Below are 21,875 nucleotides of genomic sequence, written 5' to 3' on the forward strand. Positions count from 1 at the left end.
GCGCAGGATGGGAGGTGACGTCCACACCACGAGGAGAGCCACAACCCCCCGTTAATTACCGTTCTGCAAGCTTTCGAGCCTCTTCTGCCAAAAGAGTCATGTTGTTCGGGTCCCCGGTGGAGTCTGGCTGAGCGATTGACTGAAGGGAAAATACACAAAGCACTCATCTTAAAGGACTGAATTACTTAATTTTAATAAAGCAAATGTCAAAACTAAATTTTTAGCCCTGGCCGGTTTGGCTCAGCGGTTGGAGCATCGGCCTGTGGACCAGAGAGTCCCAGGTTCGGTTCCCGCTAGGGGCATGTACCAAAAGAAAAAAAAAAGCAGCATCCTTGCTTGTAGTTCATTGCTTCTGTTTTCAGGAAAGGATAAAAGAAGCTAAAATTGCCTAGTGCCATAGAAAGAGCAAAGCTAGAGAAAGGACCCAGATGTCCTTTGGTTTTTATCCAGCTCCTGATAACTATTTCATGACAACCATGAGCAATGTGGCTTTCCTGCTCCATGTTCGGAGATCAATAACAAGTCAAAGGAGTCAATTTAGCTAAAGGAGCGAGCCCTCCACTGACTGTCACAGACCTTCAACGCCCCCACCCCCACCTCGGAGCATTGCAACCACTCACCACGTTGGCCACGGCAACTTTTGCTTTCTCAAGTTCCCTGGACGCGATTTCAATCAGCTGCTCTGTGCTTTCTACCCGGGCACGCGCTTGTTCAGCCAAGTTCCCAGTCTCTTCAATGGTATTCCGGATATTCTGCAAACGGCTAATTTGGCTGGATAAGGAGTTATTCACTCTCTGGAGGCGATCCATCAAATTTTGGTCCACATCTGCAAAGGCATTGCAGTAGGTGCATGAATGATTACAAGGCGATGTGGGGGGACATGTCACCTCACATGGGATCCGAGGTGCCCCTGATCCTTACTCTTCCAAACACAGCATCTCTCTGACAAGTCCCCTAAGCTCATCAGCAGAGGGGGTCAGTCGTTACTGTGCCCAGTGACAGTCATCACAGTGTCTGTCTGCCCCACTTGGCTCCATGCTCCGCTTTCTCACTCGTCACTACATCCCCAGTCTTACACCACGATTGACAAAGAAGACACCCGAGAAATGTCTGATGAAGAAAAGATGATCACTTTCCAGCACATGCCAGAGTTCATCATAAAAATACCATCTTGTTCAAAGCACTACTGGCCCTGGGAGCCGGACATTTTTCTAAACTAGAAAAAAAATAAGTTCAGATGTTGAAGTATGGCAAATTAAATTCATTTTGTATTTTTTTTTTTTTTATCCTCACCCGAGGACATTTTTCCATTTTTTGTTCAGATAGAGCGGGAGGGAGAGAGAGGAAGAGAGAGAGAAACATCGACGTGAAGGGACACATCGAGTGGCTGCCACCCGCACGACCAACCAGGGCCGGGGACAAACTGCAACCGAGGTACGTGCCCTTAGCGGGAACCTCCAACCGCTGAGCCAAACCGGCTAGGGCTTCATTTTGTATTTTAAACTATATAGACTCTCGCTGTCACCTCCTACCCCTGGCACATCTGTGTAATTTCTTTCCAACTGATTTCTGCTTTTGAATAGCTCTTCAAATTCTTCTTTATTAATTCAGCCCATTCAACTTAAGTCTCATACCTGGGTCCTGATAAATCAAAGACAGATATAAGCCCATAAAAATATAATTCTGTCATTATTAAAATTCTCACATGTTATGAGGTTAGGATAATACACAAGAACTGTTAGGTACGTCCTATTCAAAATTGACCAGGCTTACTTACAGCATGATACTCAGTGTTGGCATCTAATTTTCCAAGGAATGAAAAAACGATGAAAGGTCAAAGTGAAGATCAAAGAAGATGAATTACAGGTTTGGAAAATAGCAACTTGTAAGCAGGGCCACCAAATCCATGTGCAAAGTTGGTGTTCTGCCAACTCTCACCTAACTCTACCCTGTGGCCCTGCTTGGATGATTATTTAAACACATCTTTGATAAGCTAAAGATCTTAAAAGCCCCTTCCCTTTTTAGAACTTCAAGAATGTCACCGATACCAATCTCCGTGGATAGTTTTTCAGAGAAACAACGTATCTGAAAAGAGATAACCTATTCAATAGATAACCTATTCAAATGCCTTCCTAGTCCATGTGTCTAACTGCAAGACCTAATGGCACCCTTCAATGTCCTTTGAAAGCTGCGCGTAACACACGTTGAAACTACAAACGACTACTCAGGGATGGTCTGAGAAGATGGGCTAGTCTGGGTCTAAGCAGGAAAGGTCAGCCAGCAATACGTCCTTTTTGATGTGCTGAGAGAATTTTTTACACTTACTGTATCTTAAAACATTAAGTTGACAGGTTCTTGTATTTTTACGTATTGTTTAAGAAGTAATTCATAGTGTACACATCATTTAAAAATTGAGAAAGAATTCTCTAAAACCATACTAATTCCCCTTGGATTAGGAGCCACCTCCAAAGACTGGCTCGCCTCCCGGAAGTCACCCACTGTTGGATCCTGCGTACCTTTGACATCTTGAGCCTCACGGAGAAGGTCCATCACTGCTCTTTCCGCTTCCTTCAGTCGATCCTCAAAGGCTTGATCCGTCACCACCTCACCCCCCGTGCCAAGGTTTGCCATGAGATTCTCTAATTCCTGGAGTTTCCCTCGATGCTCAGTAACCTAAACACAATGAAGAGAAGAGAGGAAAAGGTAAGACATGCAAGGATTCCTGAAGAACTCGACTGTGCCTCCTGCCGGCACCCTCGATGTGAGGGTCCGAGCACTCCACGCATGCCTGCCCACAGAGCACGGATGGCTCTTCGCTTGTCTGGCTGGCCCATTCCATTGACTTCATTTTTATTTCTGTCTTTTACTTTTGTCAATTACAGTTTACATCCACTATTATTTTGTATTGTACCGCATGGTGGTTAGACAATCATGGAGTTTACAAAGTGTCCCTGGATATTTCCAGAGCCGACCTGGCACCGCACGTAGTTGTTACAACAGTACCGACTATTCTCCCTGTGCTGTACGTCATTCCTTTGCCTTGACACACTCCGTGCTGAGGGTGCTCCAGTTCTCACCTCCGGATATTCCCCGTCGGCTCTCTGACAGGTATCTCAACTTAACATTCAATATTATGCTCTAATTTCTTCCTCTTAAATCTGGTATCTGAGTCATCTCAGTAAATAATGCCTCCAGCTAGCTTAAGCAAAAAATCCAACATCCATCCTGATTCTTGTTTCCCAATCCTTGCCCCCCCTGACTCCTACCCCCCAAACAGACATAACCATCCAATTCAATCTAGGTCTCCCCTTTAGCCCCACTCCTAACCATCATTCTTCCTACAGAAGTCAGAGTGTTCTTCAAAGGTGAGTGGATTTCCTAGTTTAAAACTCTTCAGCACTTTTCCATTGGATTTGGGATAAAATCTAAATTCCTTACTATGGTCAACACATGTGACATAAACTGTCCCTCCCAACCTCCCCAGTCTTGTCACAAACCGCACCCTCACCATTCGACTTCGTACCTCCAGCTTCGGGGCCTTCGTACTCACATCCCCTCTGCCCGGAGCAGCCTACCCGCCGCGTGCTTGCTCCCTCGCATTCTCAAACTCTCACCTTCAGTGCCTTTCCCGAGAGAGGCCTTGGGAAAGTAGCCCCGCCCCCGCCCCCAGTTATTCTGTTTGCATTCTATCTGGCACCTGTCTCAGGTAGGATTTCTTTATTTAATGTTTATTATTTATCCCCCAACTGGAACACGAGTCGTTGAGAATAGGGACTGTGTCCCTATTTTTCTCCACCACTTTTTCTCTAGAGCTCAGAGCACAGGGACTGGCCATTCAACGTCTGCACTGTGAACGAACGAGCGAACGAACGAACGAGTGAATGAATGACTGTGTGCTCTGTGGGCAGCTCACCTTATCCTTCACCAGCCGGTAACATGCTGGACATTCCTGGCAGCCAGGCCAAGAGCGATTGTAGAAATAGTTCTCTTCACATTGGTCACAGCGATTTCCCACAAAGCCTTCCCGGCATTCACAGCGACCATCATCTTTGCACTGGAGCGACCGAGACCCCTCAGGATGACAGTCACAGGCTGCAGAATGAAGGGAAAAGCGGACATAATGAGGGAAAGAAGGAAGAGTGCATTTTCTTCTAACTCAGACCAGTAATAAGCCGATTATACTAACATTATAAGACGACTTTTTTTTTAAAAAAAAACAGGCAGATTTAGGAAAATTTAAATGGTTAAGTCTACTTAGGTAATAATATAAAAAATTTTCTAGCAGAAGTAAATTTTGAAGTAAAATATGCATCCTTTGGAGGGGGCACATTTCATGTTACTTAATAATTACAGAAATTAGTCTATTAAACTAATCAATTCCCTTTTCGTACAATTGGAGAATTCATTTCTCTGATGTTTAATATTTCTCTAATGAAGGAAAAAGAAAACCCAAATGCTAATGCTTATACTGTATTATTTTATAATCTGTTTACTCATTTTGTTCTCTGAACTGAGTCAGTGACTTATGCTACATTCCGCAGGAGAAATGAAGGAATTTGGAAAGCAGAAACTCAAACTGTTCTGAGGCCTAATTCCAGGCAAGTGTTTATGCCAAGGAGGAGCAGCTGTTTACATGTAACCGCACCAAAAGCGCCCCGAGGGCGGGAAGCGACTGCAGCCAGAAAGTCAACAAACATGTTCGGAACAGAATCCCTCACTGTTTCATCATCTGCACTAAGAATGTGATCAATAAAAAGTTTCACTAAGCATAGTAGGAGCACTCGGTAGTCAAAGGGAGACTTTTCCTTGGAAAAATAAAAGACGGGCAGAAGGGAGAATCAGGAACATTATAACAGAGGACATACATGAGGTGTTTGCAAAGAACCTGGGACGCGCTCAGTCCCGAGTTTGAGAAAAGGACTCGAGCGTCGGTGACGACCCGAGTTGCCCTGCGTGACCCGGAGCGGGACAGGCTGTCGGGGTGCCCTCTGGACTGATGGCTGGAACCGGAATTAAGGGAGACAGAGTTCTGTACCATCAACGCTCCTTACGTTTGCAGCCTTCGGGTCCAAACCCAAAGTGGTTGACTTCGCAGCGCTCACAGTGCTGCCCGGTGATGCCCGGCTGGCACTCACACTGGCCAGTGCGGATGTCACACTGTCCGTTTGTGGAACCCAAAGCATGGCAGTCACACCTGGAATGAACACGTGACATTCCTCAGGTAAGAAAAACAGACTTTAAGCAAACCCCTCTCCCCCTTTCAGCACAGGACTGATGTGACTTCTGAAAGAAAACAGAAGGTTAAGGGCCACTGAGCCCAAGGTTCAAGTAATGTTCGGGAGTTGTATTCGTAACCTCGTTTTCTAAGCTAGCACAGAGACACTGACTCCACCATGAACCCGCTGCCTGAGGTTCCAGCCTGGCACCACGTAGGCACCGCCCAGGAGCTCTGAGACCACGAATTCCTCAACTGCCAGCTTGGAAGGTCTGACCCTAAGCACCTCCGAAAGGCCCATCATTTGTGTACTTTTTAACAACGCTGCTCAGGTGACACTGACGCAGCCGGGCCCCCGCATTCCGCTCTGCTGGCCCATCAGCTTAGTCACAACCCTGCAGTGCTGCCTCCAAGGGGCCCTGCCCTGTCGGGCACTCAGATGACCGCGGACAGAGTCAACCCCCGACCGCACACACAGCCTGTCTCCTGATGCAGACAGTGAGGACCACCTCCACCGAAGGCACCGGTGCTCACCTCTCGCAGCCTTGCCCGCTGTGCAGGTTGTAGAACCCGGGGTCGCAAGCTCCGCAGTCCCGGCTGGTGACGTGAGGCAGACACTCGCACTGGCCGGTCACAGGGCTGCAGCCACTCTGGCGGCGTGTGGTCCCGTAGGGGTTGCAATTGCAGGCTAAGGCGGGCGGACAGACAGCAAAAGAGGCAACTCACCGGGGAGAAGGGGGAATGGCGACTACACAGACTCTGGACCTGTGCTGTGCAGTCCCGCAGCCCGGTCGCCTGCAGCTGGGGAGCAGGCGATGGGCAGCCGCTCCTCCCTGAGCTGTGCTGAAGGTGAGATGCACACTGGATTCTGAAGAACTTGGCGGGGGTACAAACATGCATCTCCATAACGCGTTACTGGCTACTTGTGGAAATGACATCAGATACATAAGGCTACGTAAAATGTATTAAAATTAATGTCACCTGTTTCTCCTCATCTGACTGCCTCTGCTAGAAACATTTAAATCACACGAGTGGTTCGCCCGTTATTTCTATCGAGAGGTGCTGCTTCAGACCGAACAACTGGAAATGTTTCCACACACTGAGTTCTCAGGATGAGCACTATCGGGACAGAATCTGGCTGGTGGCGGATCACCTTTGCATTTGTCTGCCGGATTGGGAGCCAGCGGGTTTCCAAAGAATCCGTCTTTGCACCGGTCACAGTAGAAGCCAGCGGTGTTATAGATGCATTTCAGGCATTCTCCCGTCAAGCGGTCGCAATTTCCGACTGCGTTGGGATCGATGTTGTCGTTGCACTGACACGGACGGCAGAGCCGCACAGGGCCTTGTCTCCCCAGAGGGTCTCCGAAGTAGCCATCGTCACAGAGCTCACATCTTTTACCTGAGCACAAGACAATCCAAGGTTATCTAGGTGTTTCTGGTGCTACTGGTTACAAAGAGCCTACGTACACATTACCACTGGTTACAGCTCGTCTGGTGTAACCATCAGTGGGGAAGCCATACAGTGCAGTGGGTGAGGCACCAGTCCAGAGCAGACAGGGGCTGCGGACCCGGCACTGTGCCAGACCAGTGGAGCGACCTTGGGCACACCTCCATTCCCTCATTAGAAAGTGGCACCTGGTTTGCCTACTTCAACTCAATTGTTCTGAGGATTACCTAAAATCACACACTGAATGTGCTTTATAAGGGAGTTGGGCTCAGAGTTTACTAACCTCTCCATTCCCAAACAAACATTCATATATGTTTGTTTTGTTGATGATATTAAGAAAGATGAAAAGGTGACTCTTGATGCCATAAATATCCTATACAACAGGGTGAGTAGAATCATTCTCTTAAAAAATAAAAGGTGCTTGCCAATCCCTGTTTGAGCAGCATCAACGAGCACAGAATCGGAGCATCTTAGAAGGGAACTTAGAGATTGTCACTTGCCACCCATGTCCATCTTAGCTAAGGAAACAGAGAGAAAAGTTAAATAACTTGCCCACAACCACACAGCTGATACACAGAAAGGGAGACAGAGCTAGAATCCAGGGCTTCCCACGTGCTGAACTCATGACTCAGTGAAGCAGAAGAGATGACAGTTACGGACCAGGGCAGCAGAAGAACGGAGAAGTGGTCAGATTTGAGACAGAACCAGTAACAGTTGCTGGATGCGGTGTATGCGGGTCTCGTCAAGGAGCCAGTTCCATGAAGCATGGAGGAGTGCATACGGAAGGCTTTCAGCCCACCTCCCAAGTAGAGATGGCAAGTAGGCAGCTGGTGCTCAGGACAGCAAGGTCAGGGCTGAAGACACAGACTGTGCAACCGTAGCACAGAGAGGCTCAGAAGCATAAAGACAGGCTCTGCTCACCTAAGGGGAGCCTATAAAGTTGACACGAAAGCCCTAGGTTGAGAATCAGAAGTGATCAAAGGAGACCCAAGAGGAGGAGAGGGGAGGGGAGGGGAGGAGAGAGGTAGGAGGAAACTAAGGAGAGGGAAGTGTTGACAAAGGCAAGAGGAGAACATCTCTGGAGCAAAGTGAGCAGTCAACACTGTACAGTGTTGCTGAGACCGGGTCAGAAGAGGGCTTGAACCTGAGCGCCGCGGTTGGCTAACGGAGACCGGTGACGAGGCGAACAGAACATGTGGCTGGTGGGGCAGAAGTAGGATGCTGAGAGAGGGGAGGGAGCGGGACCTTCTTTCCTCTGATGTAAAGAGTTCCCAGACCCTCACCGAGATCGTTGTCCAGATTAGCATGAAGACAGCATTTCAGTTCTGCTTTCTCATCAGATAATTTAACTATTCAAGATAGGATCCACATTTAAGATGTTCTGAAATCTGTTCTGAATAAAACTTAATTTTAAAAATCTGGTGGAAAATCTAAGAGAACTACATGGTAGCTCATGAAAAGCACTCACTCCAGAAGATCCTCTGGCAGGGACAGCTGGTCTACCCTTCTGTCTTTGAGTATAGGTTCGAGTCCTGGCTGTATTACTTCTAAGTTGCTGGGCAGGTTGTATGTCTTTTTAGCCCTAGTTTTCCTTCTCATCCCTCCTGGCAACAGGAAAGGTTCTATTCCTTCTCCTTTAGTACACTGTGTATACATCCCTCTATCCAAACTCTCTGTATTAAAATAATCTCTGCTTCCCTTCAGACTTTTAGCCCCTGAAGAGTAGAGACCATTCCTCAATCATTTTTATATTCCCAACATCATGCACTCTTTGGTTGGGAAAAAAAAAAGACTTATTATTTATTTACCTCAAAAGATTGTTTAAAAGGTTAAATGTGAATGCAAACCACGTTTTAAGACCCCAGTGACTGTCAAGAATTATTTATATTCTTCAATAGTCTTCTAAATGAAGAACATCTTACCTTGTATTTGCAATTCAATAAATATTTGCATTCATTCCATAAGCACATATGCTGAACACTATGCTGGGTGTTAGGATACAAAAGTGAATAAAAGAGCCCCGGTCAGTTTGGCTCAGCAGTTGGAGCATCGGCCTGTGGACCAGAGTGTCCTGGGTTCAGTTCCCATGAGGGGCACATACCTCGGTTGCAGTTTGACCCTGGCCCCGGTTAGGGTCGTGTAGGTGGCAGCCACTCAATGTATCTCTCTCACATCGATGTCCCCCCCGCCACTCTACCTAAAGATAAATGCAAAAATGTCCTCGAGTGAGGATTTAAAAAAACAAAACAAAAGTGAACAAAATAGATGAAGGTCCCTGCTCTCACAGAGCTTAAACTGGGAGTAAAGAAGTAGAGGAGGAAGATGGACAATAAACAAATGAATACATGTGAAAATATCAAATGGTTCAAGAGGGATAACGAGTGAGAGCATTATTCACAGGGGCTATGCTGTTTTTCATACAGACACTCTCATTAACATCCTCAAAAAGTGCTACAGATCATTCCCTTCAAGCCAGATGGTAATAAAACAACTATATTTCACAAGCTTTGTGTCAGAAACACCTGACTAGTGACCAACATGTCTATAACATTTCCCAAGATCTCCTATTTTACATTCCACTTCTCCATTAAAGCATCCCAAGTCGTCTCAATCCACCATTGGTATTATTTAGTACAGGCATGGGAACAACCCCACTATGCTTAACTGTTATGTTGAGCAATTGCCATCCACCCAGTGAAACAATGAAAAGAGTAAGGAGATCTACCATCAACGTTATATTAAGTACATCTAAGAGTAGATACTATAAATGGGACACTCACTAGACCTTGTGGCTACAAAGTAAAGGGCACTAAGAACCTCGGGTAAGAGGGCAGGGAGGGGCTGTTGGAAAGCCTTCCTGAGAGAGTGATGTTTCAACCCAACCCTACAGAAGAGATGGGAGTTAGCCAAGAAAAGGGAGTTTGGGTAGGAGAGAGTGGAGTGAGCACTCTAAAGGAGAGGAGCATGTGGCCAAAGAGCCTGGCACATCTGAGGGACGACAAGCAGCCCAGGAGGAGCGTGGGAGTGGGTGATGGGGAATGAGGCTGCAGAAGTCTCCTGCGTGAGACTGTTGGGCCACTGTTTTTAAAAATAAAAGGCAGGAAAGAGTCAAAAATATAAAATTCTACACTAATTTCCCTTCCTTATTTTCTCAAGTGTCTTCAGCAAATGGTCACATCTGTGTTGCAAGCCCCTGTGCTCGGTGAGGGGTCAGCGGAGCAGGAAGGAAGATGGGGTGTTTGGAAGTTTCCCAATGATTAAAGAATGTTTTGATGAAACACAAGAGATACAGATTATTAGCTCAGTGTTTTGGTTTCTCACTTATTTTTATGCTCTGAAGCAATATCTTTGGAACAAAAGGCTTGTGATGGAGTCAAAGGCTGTATCAGAAGGCTGGCCAGAATCTCTCCGTTATGTGGAGGCTGAAGTCAATCAAGAAGAGAAACAGTCACCAGTGAGCCTCGGTCTCCTCGGCCAGCCAGCCTGGGAGGGCAGTTCCTTGAGTAGCTAGGAAAGATCTAGTTTTATGTTTTTACCAAAGAGAAAGAAACTCAGAGACTGGGAACACTGACCTATCCAAAGCTATTGAAAAAATGAACACATTTTCCCAACTAAATGTGATGGGCTTCAATACACTGAAACAACGATTTAAAGAAAGACGGTAATAACATATTTTTAAATTACCACTGTATATCAAGAAACCCAGGATAACAGCTCCAATCATGTTCTTACAAACACTAGAAACCAAGGTTTGGTTCTCATCTCATGAAGGAGAGCATAGTGCATTGATCATCATCTTTGGAGCCAGAAGGCTTGGTTGAATTCTAGCTCCTGCAGGCTTGTCATGTAACTTAGTGTGGCTGTGCCTCAGTTTTCTCAGCTGGAACATGGGGATGACAGCAGAGCCTACCTCATGGGGCTGTGAGGATTAATGAGGCCAGGAAAGTACCTGGCCATATATATGTTAGCTCTTATCAGTATGTGATATGCATTTTATAAATCTGTAATAAACCTGTTTCCTATAAAACTTTGCCTACTAAGAAAATTGTCATCATGAAGCCAAACAAACAAAAAATCCAGACACTCCCAAAGGCCTTCCCCCAAGGGGCTCTGGCCAGAAACAGCCAGCAGCTGGGAAGGGCAGCCTCACCGGTGGTGCCCATGGGACAGTTGGTGCAGACCACCTCCTGTGTCAGAGGGACCACAGCACAACTCGAGCCCCCAGGACACGGGCAGGGTGCGCAATCGGAAGAGGTGCCCGCGGTTGAATCTCCGTAGAACCCATCGCGGCACTTCTCACAGTGGGGACCGGCCGTATTGTCTCTGCAGTTGCAAACACCTATTTGAAGAGCAGGCAAATGAGACAATGAGCGATTCCCGCCAGTCTGCTGAAGGGAGCTTAACTCTAGCAGCCCCCAAAGAGCATCCACTCACCCGTCTCAGGGTCACAGGTCTCACTGTGCCCATTGCAGGTACAAAGCACACATGGACTGTATGGCCCGAGACTCGGCGTTTCTCTTCTGTAACCCGAGAGGCACATCTCACAAAACTGCCCTCCGTATCCCACCGGACAGGTGCAGGTCTCCACCCACAATGCAGGGGTCCCAGGCCCAGGAAGAGCACTTGCCAGGGTGACATCATCCAAATATCCGGCACCTGTGTGTAGTGTGGGAAAGAGAATCGCTGACCTGGCTTCTGTTTTCCAAAATCTCAAAAAAGTCATTAAAGGGTAACCAGACCCAAAATTCCAGAGGCAAGCAACCTTCAGTTTAATTCACATGTTGGAGAAGATAAGTAGAAAACAGCATTTAGTACAATCATGTGGTAGCTCGTGCTGGGTCTGGAATAACAGTCTAGCAACCTTATATTATAAACACACATACTGAGACTGGTGGGTTTCACAGTTCTCCCAATCACCCATGTAAAAAATGAAAAGCACCGGACCATAATCTGGGGCAGGAAGGGAGAAGAGCACGCCTGTGGAGGACAAGAAGAGTAAGGTCCTCAGTCCTGAAGCAGTGTTCCTTTCTTTGTGACAAAAGCAGACGCTGACGGACGAGTTCGAGGACAAGAACCGGGGAAAGCACCTGTCAGCAAGTGCCACTCAATCATGTTCTTACCCGCCCAAAACAGCAAAAATGAGCACACAAGTTCCGATGCTCAGGGCTACTTCAACCAGTATGCAACTATCCCAGAGCCATTATGCCATCGATCACAACGCTTCCCCATTTCCAGAAGAAAATACAAATAGAGGAAGCCTTACAATGGCTTATACCAATGGTTCAACCCCCAGTGCCTGTGACGGTCTCGGCTGGCACACCCCACATCTCCCTTGAATTTCCATCCCACTTCTGTCTCTCACAGTCTATCTTTCAAGTGCATTTCCCTATGTTATGATGTTTCATTGGCTGCTTATATAATTCTTAGAAGCTGACAACCTGAGGCTATCTCTTCTATGACTGCCTTGAAATTAGTTAATTTGGAATATGTTTATGGGTTTTTTCAACAATTAGATCATGAGATACTTTTCCATTGGCTCATGTGCTTCTAACTCTAAACATTCTTAAGTCTCCCCATCCTAAAATTACTCTTCCTCCCATCTTGTCCTTACTCCCGAATTACAGTCTCTCTCTTTTCCTTCCCTTATAGCTAGACTTCTTAAAAGAATAACCTTTACTTTACTTCTTGACTTTCAAATCGTTTACCAAAGCACTGCACTCTAACTTCAGTTTCAACACTTCTTAAAAAACAACACAAAACCTCACCGTGATTCCTTGGTCACCCAATCCCAAACCCAATCGTGTTATCTTCTTAAACTTGTTAATTGCTTCTCTTCCTTGAAATTCTTTTTCTCTCTTGAGGCTCAAGGCATGTTTCTTAAATAACTATTTTTCCAGAACTGCATGTTCTGCTCTTTTTTCCAAGTTTAAAAAGGACTGCCCATACGTCAACAACCGTTCAGTTCTAGATCTCCTGTCCCAACTTCTCCCTACGCCGCAGATCCATATTTCTAACTACTATTTATAAGACATTTTCATCTGGGCCCTCAAGCAGGCACCTCAAAATGAACAAAACCAATGACTTGAGGGCATTGTGCTATATGAAATAAGTCAGACAGAGAAAGCAAATACTGCATGATCTCACTTACACACGAAATCTTCAAAAAGAAAACAAAAGGAGAAAGAAAGAAACACACACACAAGAAACACTTAGCTCGTAGCTACAGAGAACAGAGATTGGTGGTTTCCAAAGTTCCCTTATAAACTAAAGAAGTCTCGGGGATGTAATGTACAGTAGCGTGGCAACTACAGTTAATAGTACTGGGCTGCATATTTGAAAGTTGCTAAGAGAGTAAATGTTAAAAGTTTCTATCACACGAGAATAAAAATTCTGTAACTAAGTATGGTGATGGACATTATACTTATTATGGCAATCATTTCACATTATGTACAAATGTCTAATCATTATGTCATGCACCTGAAACTTATGTAATGTATGTCAGTTATACTTCAATAAAATAAAATTTAAAAAAATCAACACATCCGAGCTGCTGAGGCCAAACTCAGTGCCATGCCACCACTCAGACTGCACTGCCCCCGGTTCTACCTTCCTACAGAGAGAGGACTTCATTCACATAAAAAAAATTTATAGGGAAAAAATTTGACAGGCATACCTAAAACTGCTTTGTTTATCTAAGATTCTAACAAATGTTCATTCGGTGATTGATAAGTTTTCCTAATTCAGCCAGTGGTTAAAAGGTTTGAGAATTAGAGAGCAATACATAAAAAGAAACAAAGGTTAAGTCACATGAGCCAGTATTTAGAAATTTTAGAAGAATCTATTTATATGTAACGTAATCACAGCAGGCTTATCCATTATAAAATAATAGTAGTTACTACTTTTAGCAAATTCTCTCCAGGTTCTTAAAAGTGGTTAAAAATAGATTATTTTTATACATAATTCATGTATAAGGAGGTAGTTTATACCCCTTCTTTAGGATCACTGTTATAGTATCAGGATTTTAGAGATGCCCTTTTGCATATTATGGCTCCTTCTACCTCACCATCTTGTTAAACAGCTCTCCTGAATTATATCATAACTTACTTCTTTCACTATATGTCCCACGGATCTTGATAGAGGTCAAGTTGTTAAGGAGCTTCTGAAATTCGAAAGGGGTAAGCGTAGGCCTCCAAGGGTAATCTGTTGCTTCGTGGAGCCTGGAGAGAAAGAAGGGGCCCCATTAACTTCTGGGGTCTGAGAAAGCACTTCTTTTCCATGTAGACCACCAACAATGCAACGCCCCGACAATCTAACCGACGCAGACGTCGGTCTGCTGGTTTGATGTCCAGGTGGCAAGGGCACAGGTGAACGAAGGGAAGGAAGTCTTTTACAAAGGTCCCCTTGTACCCCTGGGGTTTTCAACATTCACCTTGAGGCCTGACGAGCTCAGATAAAGAAACCACTTCCACATCTCGTCGGGTCGGGTTTTACGACGCAGACGTCTTACCTGAAGACGTACTTCACGGCTGTCTCACTTGGATAGGCATTGCCCTGTGCGATCAAGGGCACGGACACTCGCAGGCCAGCTCCCTCGAGCACCAGGTCCTCGGCGGAGAGGCGCGTGTCCCGCCTGTCCACTCGAAAGGAGAAGGAGAGGTTCTGGCCGTAACTCATCACCTGCTTGCCCAAGAACTTGGCTGGAACACAGACACACAGGGCAAGAGTGTGAGAAGAGGCCCCAGAGCAGGACCCCTCAGCCAGACCGTTTCCAGCCTCACTCACCAGGAGCAATGAAGTACCGAGGAAAGTAACTGTCCGAGATGACGGCGACATCTTGCCTCTCGGGGGACCACTCCAGGAATGCTTCAGAGCCGTCCCTCTGCTCTGCCCGCCACCCATCCTCATCTGCAAGCAGAGGACGAAAACACAGGCACCGTCACATTGCAAACACCTGACTTCACCTCGTCTATGGACCACAAAAATATACGGGAAGCACAGAGACAGACAGCAGTAAAAGTTCTTGAATAAATGAATCCTACGACAGCACTTATGTATGCTATACCCCTCCAGATATGTTTTGTTTTATTTTATGTAACATTTAGCAATGTTACATAAAATTCAACGGTAAATTCTAAAACTATATGTATGTTTTCATAAAGTACAGCATAGGGAATACAGCCAATAATACTGTAACAACTATGTATGGCGTCAGAGAGGTACCAGATTCATCAGGGGGAATCACTTCATAAATTATATGAATGTCGCTCTGGCCAGTTTGGCTCAGCGGTTAGAGCGTCGGCCTGCGGTCCAGAGACCTGGGTTCGGTTCCTGCTAAGGGCACCTCGGTTGCAGTTTGTTCCTGGCCCTGGTTGGGTTGTGTGGGGGCAAACACTCGATGTGTCCCTTTCACGTCGATGTTTCTCTCTCTGTCTCTCCCTCCCACTCTATATGAACAAAAAATAGAAAAATGTCCTCAGGTGAAGATAAAAAAAAAAAAGTAAGTTATATGAATGTCTAATCACTATGCTGTACCTCTGAAACGACTATAATATTGCATGTCAACTGTTGAGAAATAAAAAAATTTAAAAAACAAACATTACTAATCATAAAAACATATAGGATAAAAACAACACAAAAAATCCCAAGAAATAAAAAAGCCAAATTAAAAAAAAATCATGTTCGTTAAAAGCCATGGTGTTGCCACCATCGAAAAATCCTCCAAGAGTTACTGAATATTAAAAAATGCTGTAAGCCTATCTGCACTTCTGGGGGACGGAGGGAAAGGTCTGAGTTACCAATCTGGAAGGTTGAGGTTATAGGGTAGACGCTGTAGCCGCCGGCGTTCGTGCAGACGGAAGAATGCCCGAAGCAGAAGCAGGGTGTGCAGCCTCTGGGATTGGATGATTCCAGATTAAAAAATCCAGGCTTGCACCTGAAAAAGATTAAGATGCAATCAGGCATTTTTTGGAACTTGGAATAGGATAACGGAGGAAACACGATGCAGCTGGAGCGAGAAGGAGCTACCTCTCGCAGTTGAAGCCTTCCACGTTGTCTTTGCAGACACATCGTCCCGTTTCAACATTACACTCGTCCGTGCTGCCAGAGGGGTTACACGCACACGGCCTGTCGGGTGGGGAACGAACGAAACAGTGAGAGAAGACACAGGAGTAAAGCAATTCCACTCTTAAAGTGAACCTTTACTTCTACATGTTAATCATTTTTTAAAAACCCTAATAGAGCAAAATGAATACTAATGTCACTTCTATATTTAGATCTGGTTTCGATCGAGAATACCCATCACCAATATTATAAACGCTGCTTCAGCTCTGTACAAATCAATCCTGGGCCATCACTACAGCCAGAAGTCTTGAATCTTGCTGACAATTTTTTTTTTTGGGGGGGGGATGTTTATACAGCTGCAGATAAGCTACAAGATCTATTATTATGAATCAACTACATTTGGGTTCTGCCCCCTTCTTTGGGTTCTGAGAGGTGTCACCTGCATCCCGCCTCTGTGAGAGAATGGAAGCCGGGCTGGCACCGGTCACACTTGTCACCCATCACTCCCGGCTTGCAGCTACATCGGCCATAGCTGTCACACTGTGTGCTGAGAGAACCTGAAATTTAAAAAGCACGTCAACCACCAGGTGGGTCGGCAACACTAACGTTAAAGAAAGAAAATCAGTAATTAAAAACAATGCCTGAAAATCAGTATGTAGTCTCTAAATGGTTACAGAGCTAAAAGATCAAATTTTAAATCAGAGTTCTCTCAAAATCAGACCCCTTTAAGCCACCGCATTTTAACTTCCCAGACACACCGCCTACTCATCGATGTTGAAAACATGAGCAAGCCACTCTGTACCCAGTGGCAAACTGGACAGAAGGCCAGTCACCCCTCTGGGAGAGAGCACAGGCCCCTTCAGGGTCATGTCTAGAATTTAAGTATATACTGGCACGAAAAACAAATATAAAGGTCAAACTCTTGAACGAACATAATGGACTAAGAGTACACCACATCTATGAGCATACGCTAACATGAAACAGCTCAGCTCTCGAAGGATTTGAGACTAAACAAAATCATTAACAAGGAAGAACTCACGAAGCAGCCAACCTTGTACAGTCAAGTTCAAATGGTCTCTAGGATTTAGCTGCTAATTATTTACAGAACCATTACTCTGGCCAAGCCCAGTTTTATACACACCAGAAAATCATCTGAAAGTTCAACGCGGTTAGAGTGGAGGTGGGGGCCAGGCAGATCCTGACTGGTTCATGTGCCAGCAATGTCCACATTTCCATACTGAACCTGGGCAAATGCCTAGGAAACAGCTTTATTTTCTGGGGATACATGGAATGCTTATGGGGGGGAGGCCTTTCCACCCACTGGGCTGCTGCAGACTCTGCCTGTCACTTACCGACAGGACTGCAGTGGCATGGAGAGCAGGCTTCCGTGTCCCCAAGGCGGAAGAAATTCTCCCGGCACCGCTCACAGTTGGCACCGTCGGTGTTATCCTGGCAGTTGGTACAGTGGCCTCCATGGCCAGTGGATCGGTACAGTTCGGGGTCAAAGAAGCACTCTTGTGATCGGCCGTTGCACTCACAGGCTGTTGGCCAAACACATGAGTTAAGTGAGATCCATGTTCCTTTACAAATAGCGTTATCTCTAAGACTCGAAAAAACAAAAAAGTAAAAACCAAAGCATAATTTCCCACATCTCTCTGACAGGTGGTGTTAGAATAAGAATGACCACAAGATACATTCTTCATTAAAGAAAAGAAAAGAAAGAAAAACAGTATGTCAATAATGGGTTTATACAGCCTGGTTATTAGCTTACTAGGAAATGTTCATCTTTATGAAAAACAGCACCATCATAAAAGACAAGGAATTCTTGTTCTTAACAAGAAAGGAATCTCCAGGTCAGTGTTCATATACAAGTAAAAGGCAAGTCAACTTACAATGTTCAATGTTTCTGGAATCTTCATCCTTCATCCTAACCCCACCTCCAAGAACAAGGTGCCCATAAATAGGCAGGCTTCAATTCACCTTAGCGTTTCAGGCCTCACATGATTCAAATATCTAAGATACTAACGTTCACAGTGCCAGACTGGGCTAACCTGAGACACATGGGTTAAAATTAGTGCCTCTGCGGATGGAAGCAGAATTACAGGGAAATCTGCATCCAGTAGATAGAGCCATCCCCTGGGGATGTGCCAACGAGGTCACCTGTTAAGTAACTAACAGATACCACCTACCGGGAACAACCATATTTTAAGAACAAGTATCTGTAGAAATTCTTTATTATAGTGTATTGATAGTCCAATGATTTTCTCAGAATTGTTGATTCTGCCCAAAGTACAGGCAGTAGCTTTTGCACTAAATAAAGTTTTATTTGATTTCAGACAGATCAGGAAGTTGTTGTTTTAAAATATTTGAATATACATATTTTCGTTTTCTTCTCTTCCTTCGTTTACAATCAGTTCTATGGTATTATCCTTGAAAAGTTTTTAGAACCTTGAATCACTAGTACCAAAATTAGAGTTGTGTTAAGTAATTTTTATAGCTCCCTTTCCCTTCCTTCTTCAATAGCTGTTCTTTTCCCTCGAGCCTACCCAAATTATCCAGCAATCAACCCAGCCAGCCCCACGTCGGCAGTCTGGTGCTCGGAGACCATGAGCCAGAACAGTTCCTGGATCTCCACTATTCTAAGCCAGCGATTTTCAACCTTTTTCATCTCGTGGCACACGTAAATTCATTACTAAAATTCTGTAGCACATAAAAAGACATTTTTTGGCCGATCTGACAAAAAATAGGTACAATTTTGATTCATTCACACTGGATGGCTGTCATTGTGTTGGCTGGTGCCATTTTTTAATTTGACAGTCTGGAAAAGCGGTCAGTGCCCCAACGAAATAGTCAGGTATTGCCTGTTTTAAAAATTCTTGCAGCCCACCAGGTGAGAATCGCCCTTCTAAGCAGCTGGTAAGAGAGAAAGCGGCTATCATGTTCTCCTCTGTGGCTCAAGCACCCAGACGATACTGGACTATTGTCGCAACCCCCAGAAACTTTGTTCTTTGAGGGGTCACAGTGCAGAAGGGACTGAGGAGGGAAGCAAGTTGACTTAGTTCCTCATCAAAGTCCTCTCGCTACAGTATGCAGCTCATTTACTGGGGGTAGGCTGGCGATACAATGGATTTGTTGTTCTCATCTGTTCCTGGACAGCCTCTAAATGTGACCAGCCACATCATCAAACAGACTTTCCAAACACACGTGCACGTTTACTCAGATGGCACATCTCAGGACTCTTTCATTCTTTCTTTTGCCAGTCTGTGTCACGGAGCCCAACATGGATGTTCCCGTTCAGGGAGAGAACCGAAGGAGCTTGAGCAACTGTTTGGGAATGCCGGAGGAGGCTGTAAAATCAATCTGCTAATCTGGGATGAATAAGAAAGTCTGCTCTGGGCAGCTAATAAAAATAGTCCTAAGTTAAGATATCAATTCTTTCTCAAGGTTCCTGCCAACAATTCCTGCAAGTTCACAGTGTCTTCTTTCTTAGTCAATTTATTCCCAAGAGACTATGATCAGGAATATTTATAAGGACATAAGAAAATTACAGCTGCTTTAAAAATTTCTTAACTCCTTGGCAAGTCGTAATTGCATGGTTCCCTAGTTCCTCTCTCCTGAGACTCCTTTCCCTGCCTGTGCGGATAGACCAGGAGGCTGAAGGAAGACACGATGTGCTCTCCTCTTCGGCTGGCCCTCGCCTAGGATCACCCGTATCTACTTCCCTCCCAAAGCCGCCACATCTGCCTGAGCAGTAGGAAAGCTCCCTACTACGCTCTTCAGTGAGATCAAAGAAAAATAATTTTGATACATAATAGCTCTTGAGAGGCAGCCTTCCTCTAGAATTCATTGTAACCGACACATGGTAACCAATGACCCTGGCTCCTGAGGAAATGCGCCTTAGTTGGAAGAAGACTATTTTGAAGGACAACAAAGAAGAAAACGGGAGACACCGTACGTCGGAGCAGGCTACCCTGGCCGGGCGTGTGGGCCTCAGCCCAGTGCCCAACCGCGAGGCTGCCGCTCCCATTCCGGGGTGTGTGTTCAGGAGGGACACCCACAACCGGCACGGTTTGTATTCACAGCCAGTGGCCCTCCTCTGGGGTGTCCTCTGATGTGCGCGCGGTGGATGGTCCCATGCTCCCCAATGATGAAAGGAGCACCGCCTTTCGAGGAGGCATCAGTGCAAGTCACCCGTTTCCCCCTCCACCCCCGCAGGCCTCTGGGCCACGGACGGGCTGGCGCGGCGGGGCACTCACGCAGACATTCGCTGGCGCTCTCGGCGGTCGCCCTCCTCCACGGCCGGTCGTTGAAGAAAGGAAGACACTTCTCACAGTCTGCTCCAAAAGTATTATGTTTGCAACTACACACCAGCTTGTCACGCTCATTCTTCACACACTCGCTTGCATGTCCGTTACACTTACACCTGGGGAGAGAGGGGACACTCAGAAAACAGGAAGCGGCTCCAGTGTCACTGAAACGGACGCAGAAGACGGACGGACACAGGGAACGAGGAACAGCCCCCGAATGTGCTTAAGCTTACCACTGGAAACTGAGCAACCGAGCCAGATTAAGGGAGGGCTGTTTGAGTTTCAGGTATGAGGAAACAATTAAACAGGAAAAAAAAAAAGGTATCTTTATTTAACAGGGGATGGGGCATTAACCAGACGTGAGAAGAAAGTCCCCAACAACATCTGAGGACATGTGTAGCATCACGTCCCAAAGTCATGTGTGTGTGCCAAGAGGCAGCCGAGTGTGCTGGTTAAGAAGAGCATGGAGCCCTGGCCGGTTTGGCTCAGCGGTTAGAGCGTCGGCCTGCAGTCCAGAGAGACCCGGGTTCGGTTCCTGCTAAGGGCGCGTACCTCGGTTGCAGTTTGTCCCCGGCCCTGGTTGGTCGTGCAGGTGGCAGCCATTCGATGTGTCCCTTTCACGTCCATGTTTCTCTCTCTCTCTCTGTTCCTCTCTCTCCCTCCCACTCTACCTGAACAAAAAATGGAAAAATGTCCTCAGGTGAGGAAAAAAGAAAAAAAGAAGAGCATGGCTTTGGAAGCCAGGCAGCCTGGGTTTGGAGACCCGCCCTGTAACTTACATGCAAAATAGGGGTTATGATGATGTCTATTTCATAGGGTTACTGGGAGGATCAAGAAGTTGCTTTATTCATGTGCCTAGGATTGTGTGAGCACATACGTCAATAATTATGTCAGCAATTATTTATCTGCCATGATGATATTAAAGTTATTCTGATCTGAAGGCAGCAAGAGACATTAGATACCTCACCACCAGATGGATCTGGTAGCCTGGTATCCCACAGGTTGTTTGGGGTAAGAATCCTTGAAGGATCCCTTGGAGGCAGGTAAAACCATAAACTAAGAACTCATGGAAATTCCCACAAATACTAGCGTGCGTTCTGGTGTGCTGACATTTCCCTCGGTGCTTCCATGAAGACTACAAACAGTTCCAGAGCTTCAACTACCACTTAAAAGGACACCCAAACACTTCTGAAACATCTACAGCATAATCAGGATGAGTCACAAATTTACATCTCCAGCTCTCATGTTTCTCCCAAACTCCTTGACTGATGCACAAATTTAGATGTCCTCCAGGACCTACAACTTTACATGTCTACAACCAAACTCATCATCTCCCCAAATTAGCTCATCTTTATTTACTTTGTTAATGGTGCCACCTGTCTCCTCATCACGAAACCTTACAATCATCCCTGACTACCTCCTGATAATTCTTCCTTCACAATAAAATGCCTCTACATGTTCCTTTCCATTCTCTTGTCACCACCCTAACGTCAGGTGTGCGTCACCTATCACCTAGCTCACACAGCATCAAAAGAAGAATAGAAATTCTCTCGAGCATACTCTACTCATACGTATAAGCCCACAGCTAATCTTCCTAAGCCACTGTTTTGATATCATAGCCCTACTGCAAAAAAACTACATGGCTACTCACTGGCGACAGTTTCCATCAACTTTCTCTGAGCATCAATCCACACCAGGGACACTGCACACAATGATGATGTTTCTGCTCTTGAGACCTCACAGGTTAATACAGGGGATGTAGGTCCAAGATCCTTTCCTGCCGTGTAACATCTTGAGCTACCAATCTCTCTCTCTTGTTTACAACTCTACAAATTCATATGAGATG

The 21,875-nt window shown here is 45.7% G+C and overlaps 1 protein-coding gene across 1 annotated transcript in view; it reads right to left on the reverse strand.

The window, feature by feature from the left end:
• Window positions 1-21,875, reverse strand: part of LAMC1 (laminin subunit gamma 1) — a 116,148-nt gene that overhangs the window by 13,101 nt on the left and 81,172 nt on the right. The window contains exons 4-20 of the mRNA XM_036273113.1: window positions 19,979-20,145; window positions 17,075-17,263; window positions 16,162-16,279; window positions 15,687-15,785; window positions 15,458-15,594; window positions 14,445-14,567; window positions 14,170-14,359; window positions 13,767-13,879; window positions 11,097-11,318; window positions 10,813-11,001; window positions 6,369-6,614; window positions 5,750-5,903; window positions 5,052-5,194; window positions 3,914-4,092; window positions 2,517-2,673; window positions 621-826; window positions 60-139 (exon numbers count right to left, since the gene is read on the reverse strand). Of these exons, the coding sequence (XP_036129006.1) occupies window positions 60-139; window positions 621-826; window positions 2,517-2,673; window positions 3,914-4,092; window positions 5,052-5,194; window positions 5,750-5,903; window positions 6,369-6,614; window positions 10,813-11,001; window positions 11,097-11,318; window positions 13,767-13,879; window positions 14,170-14,359; window positions 14,445-14,567; window positions 15,458-15,594; window positions 15,687-15,785; window positions 16,162-16,279; window positions 17,075-17,263; window positions 19,979-20,145 (2,712 nt within the window). The remainder of the gene's footprint in view (window positions 1-59; window positions 140-620; window positions 827-2,516; window positions 2,674-3,913; window positions 4,093-5,051; window positions 5,195-5,749; window positions 5,904-6,368; window positions 6,615-10,812; window positions 11,002-11,096; window positions 11,319-13,766; window positions 13,880-14,169; window positions 14,360-14,444; window positions 14,568-15,457; window positions 15,595-15,686; window positions 15,786-16,161; window positions 16,280-17,074; window positions 17,264-19,978; window positions 20,146-21,875) is intronic.

This window comes from Molossus molossus, unplaced genomic scaffold (genome assembly GCF_014108415.1).
Source record: "Molossus molossus isolate mMolMol1 unplaced genomic scaffold, mMolMol1.p scaffold_m16_p_20, whole genome shotgun sequence".
In the NCBI taxonomy this organism is placed as follows: Eukaryota; Metazoa; Chordata; class Mammalia; order Chiroptera; family Molossidae; genus Molossus; species Molossus molossus.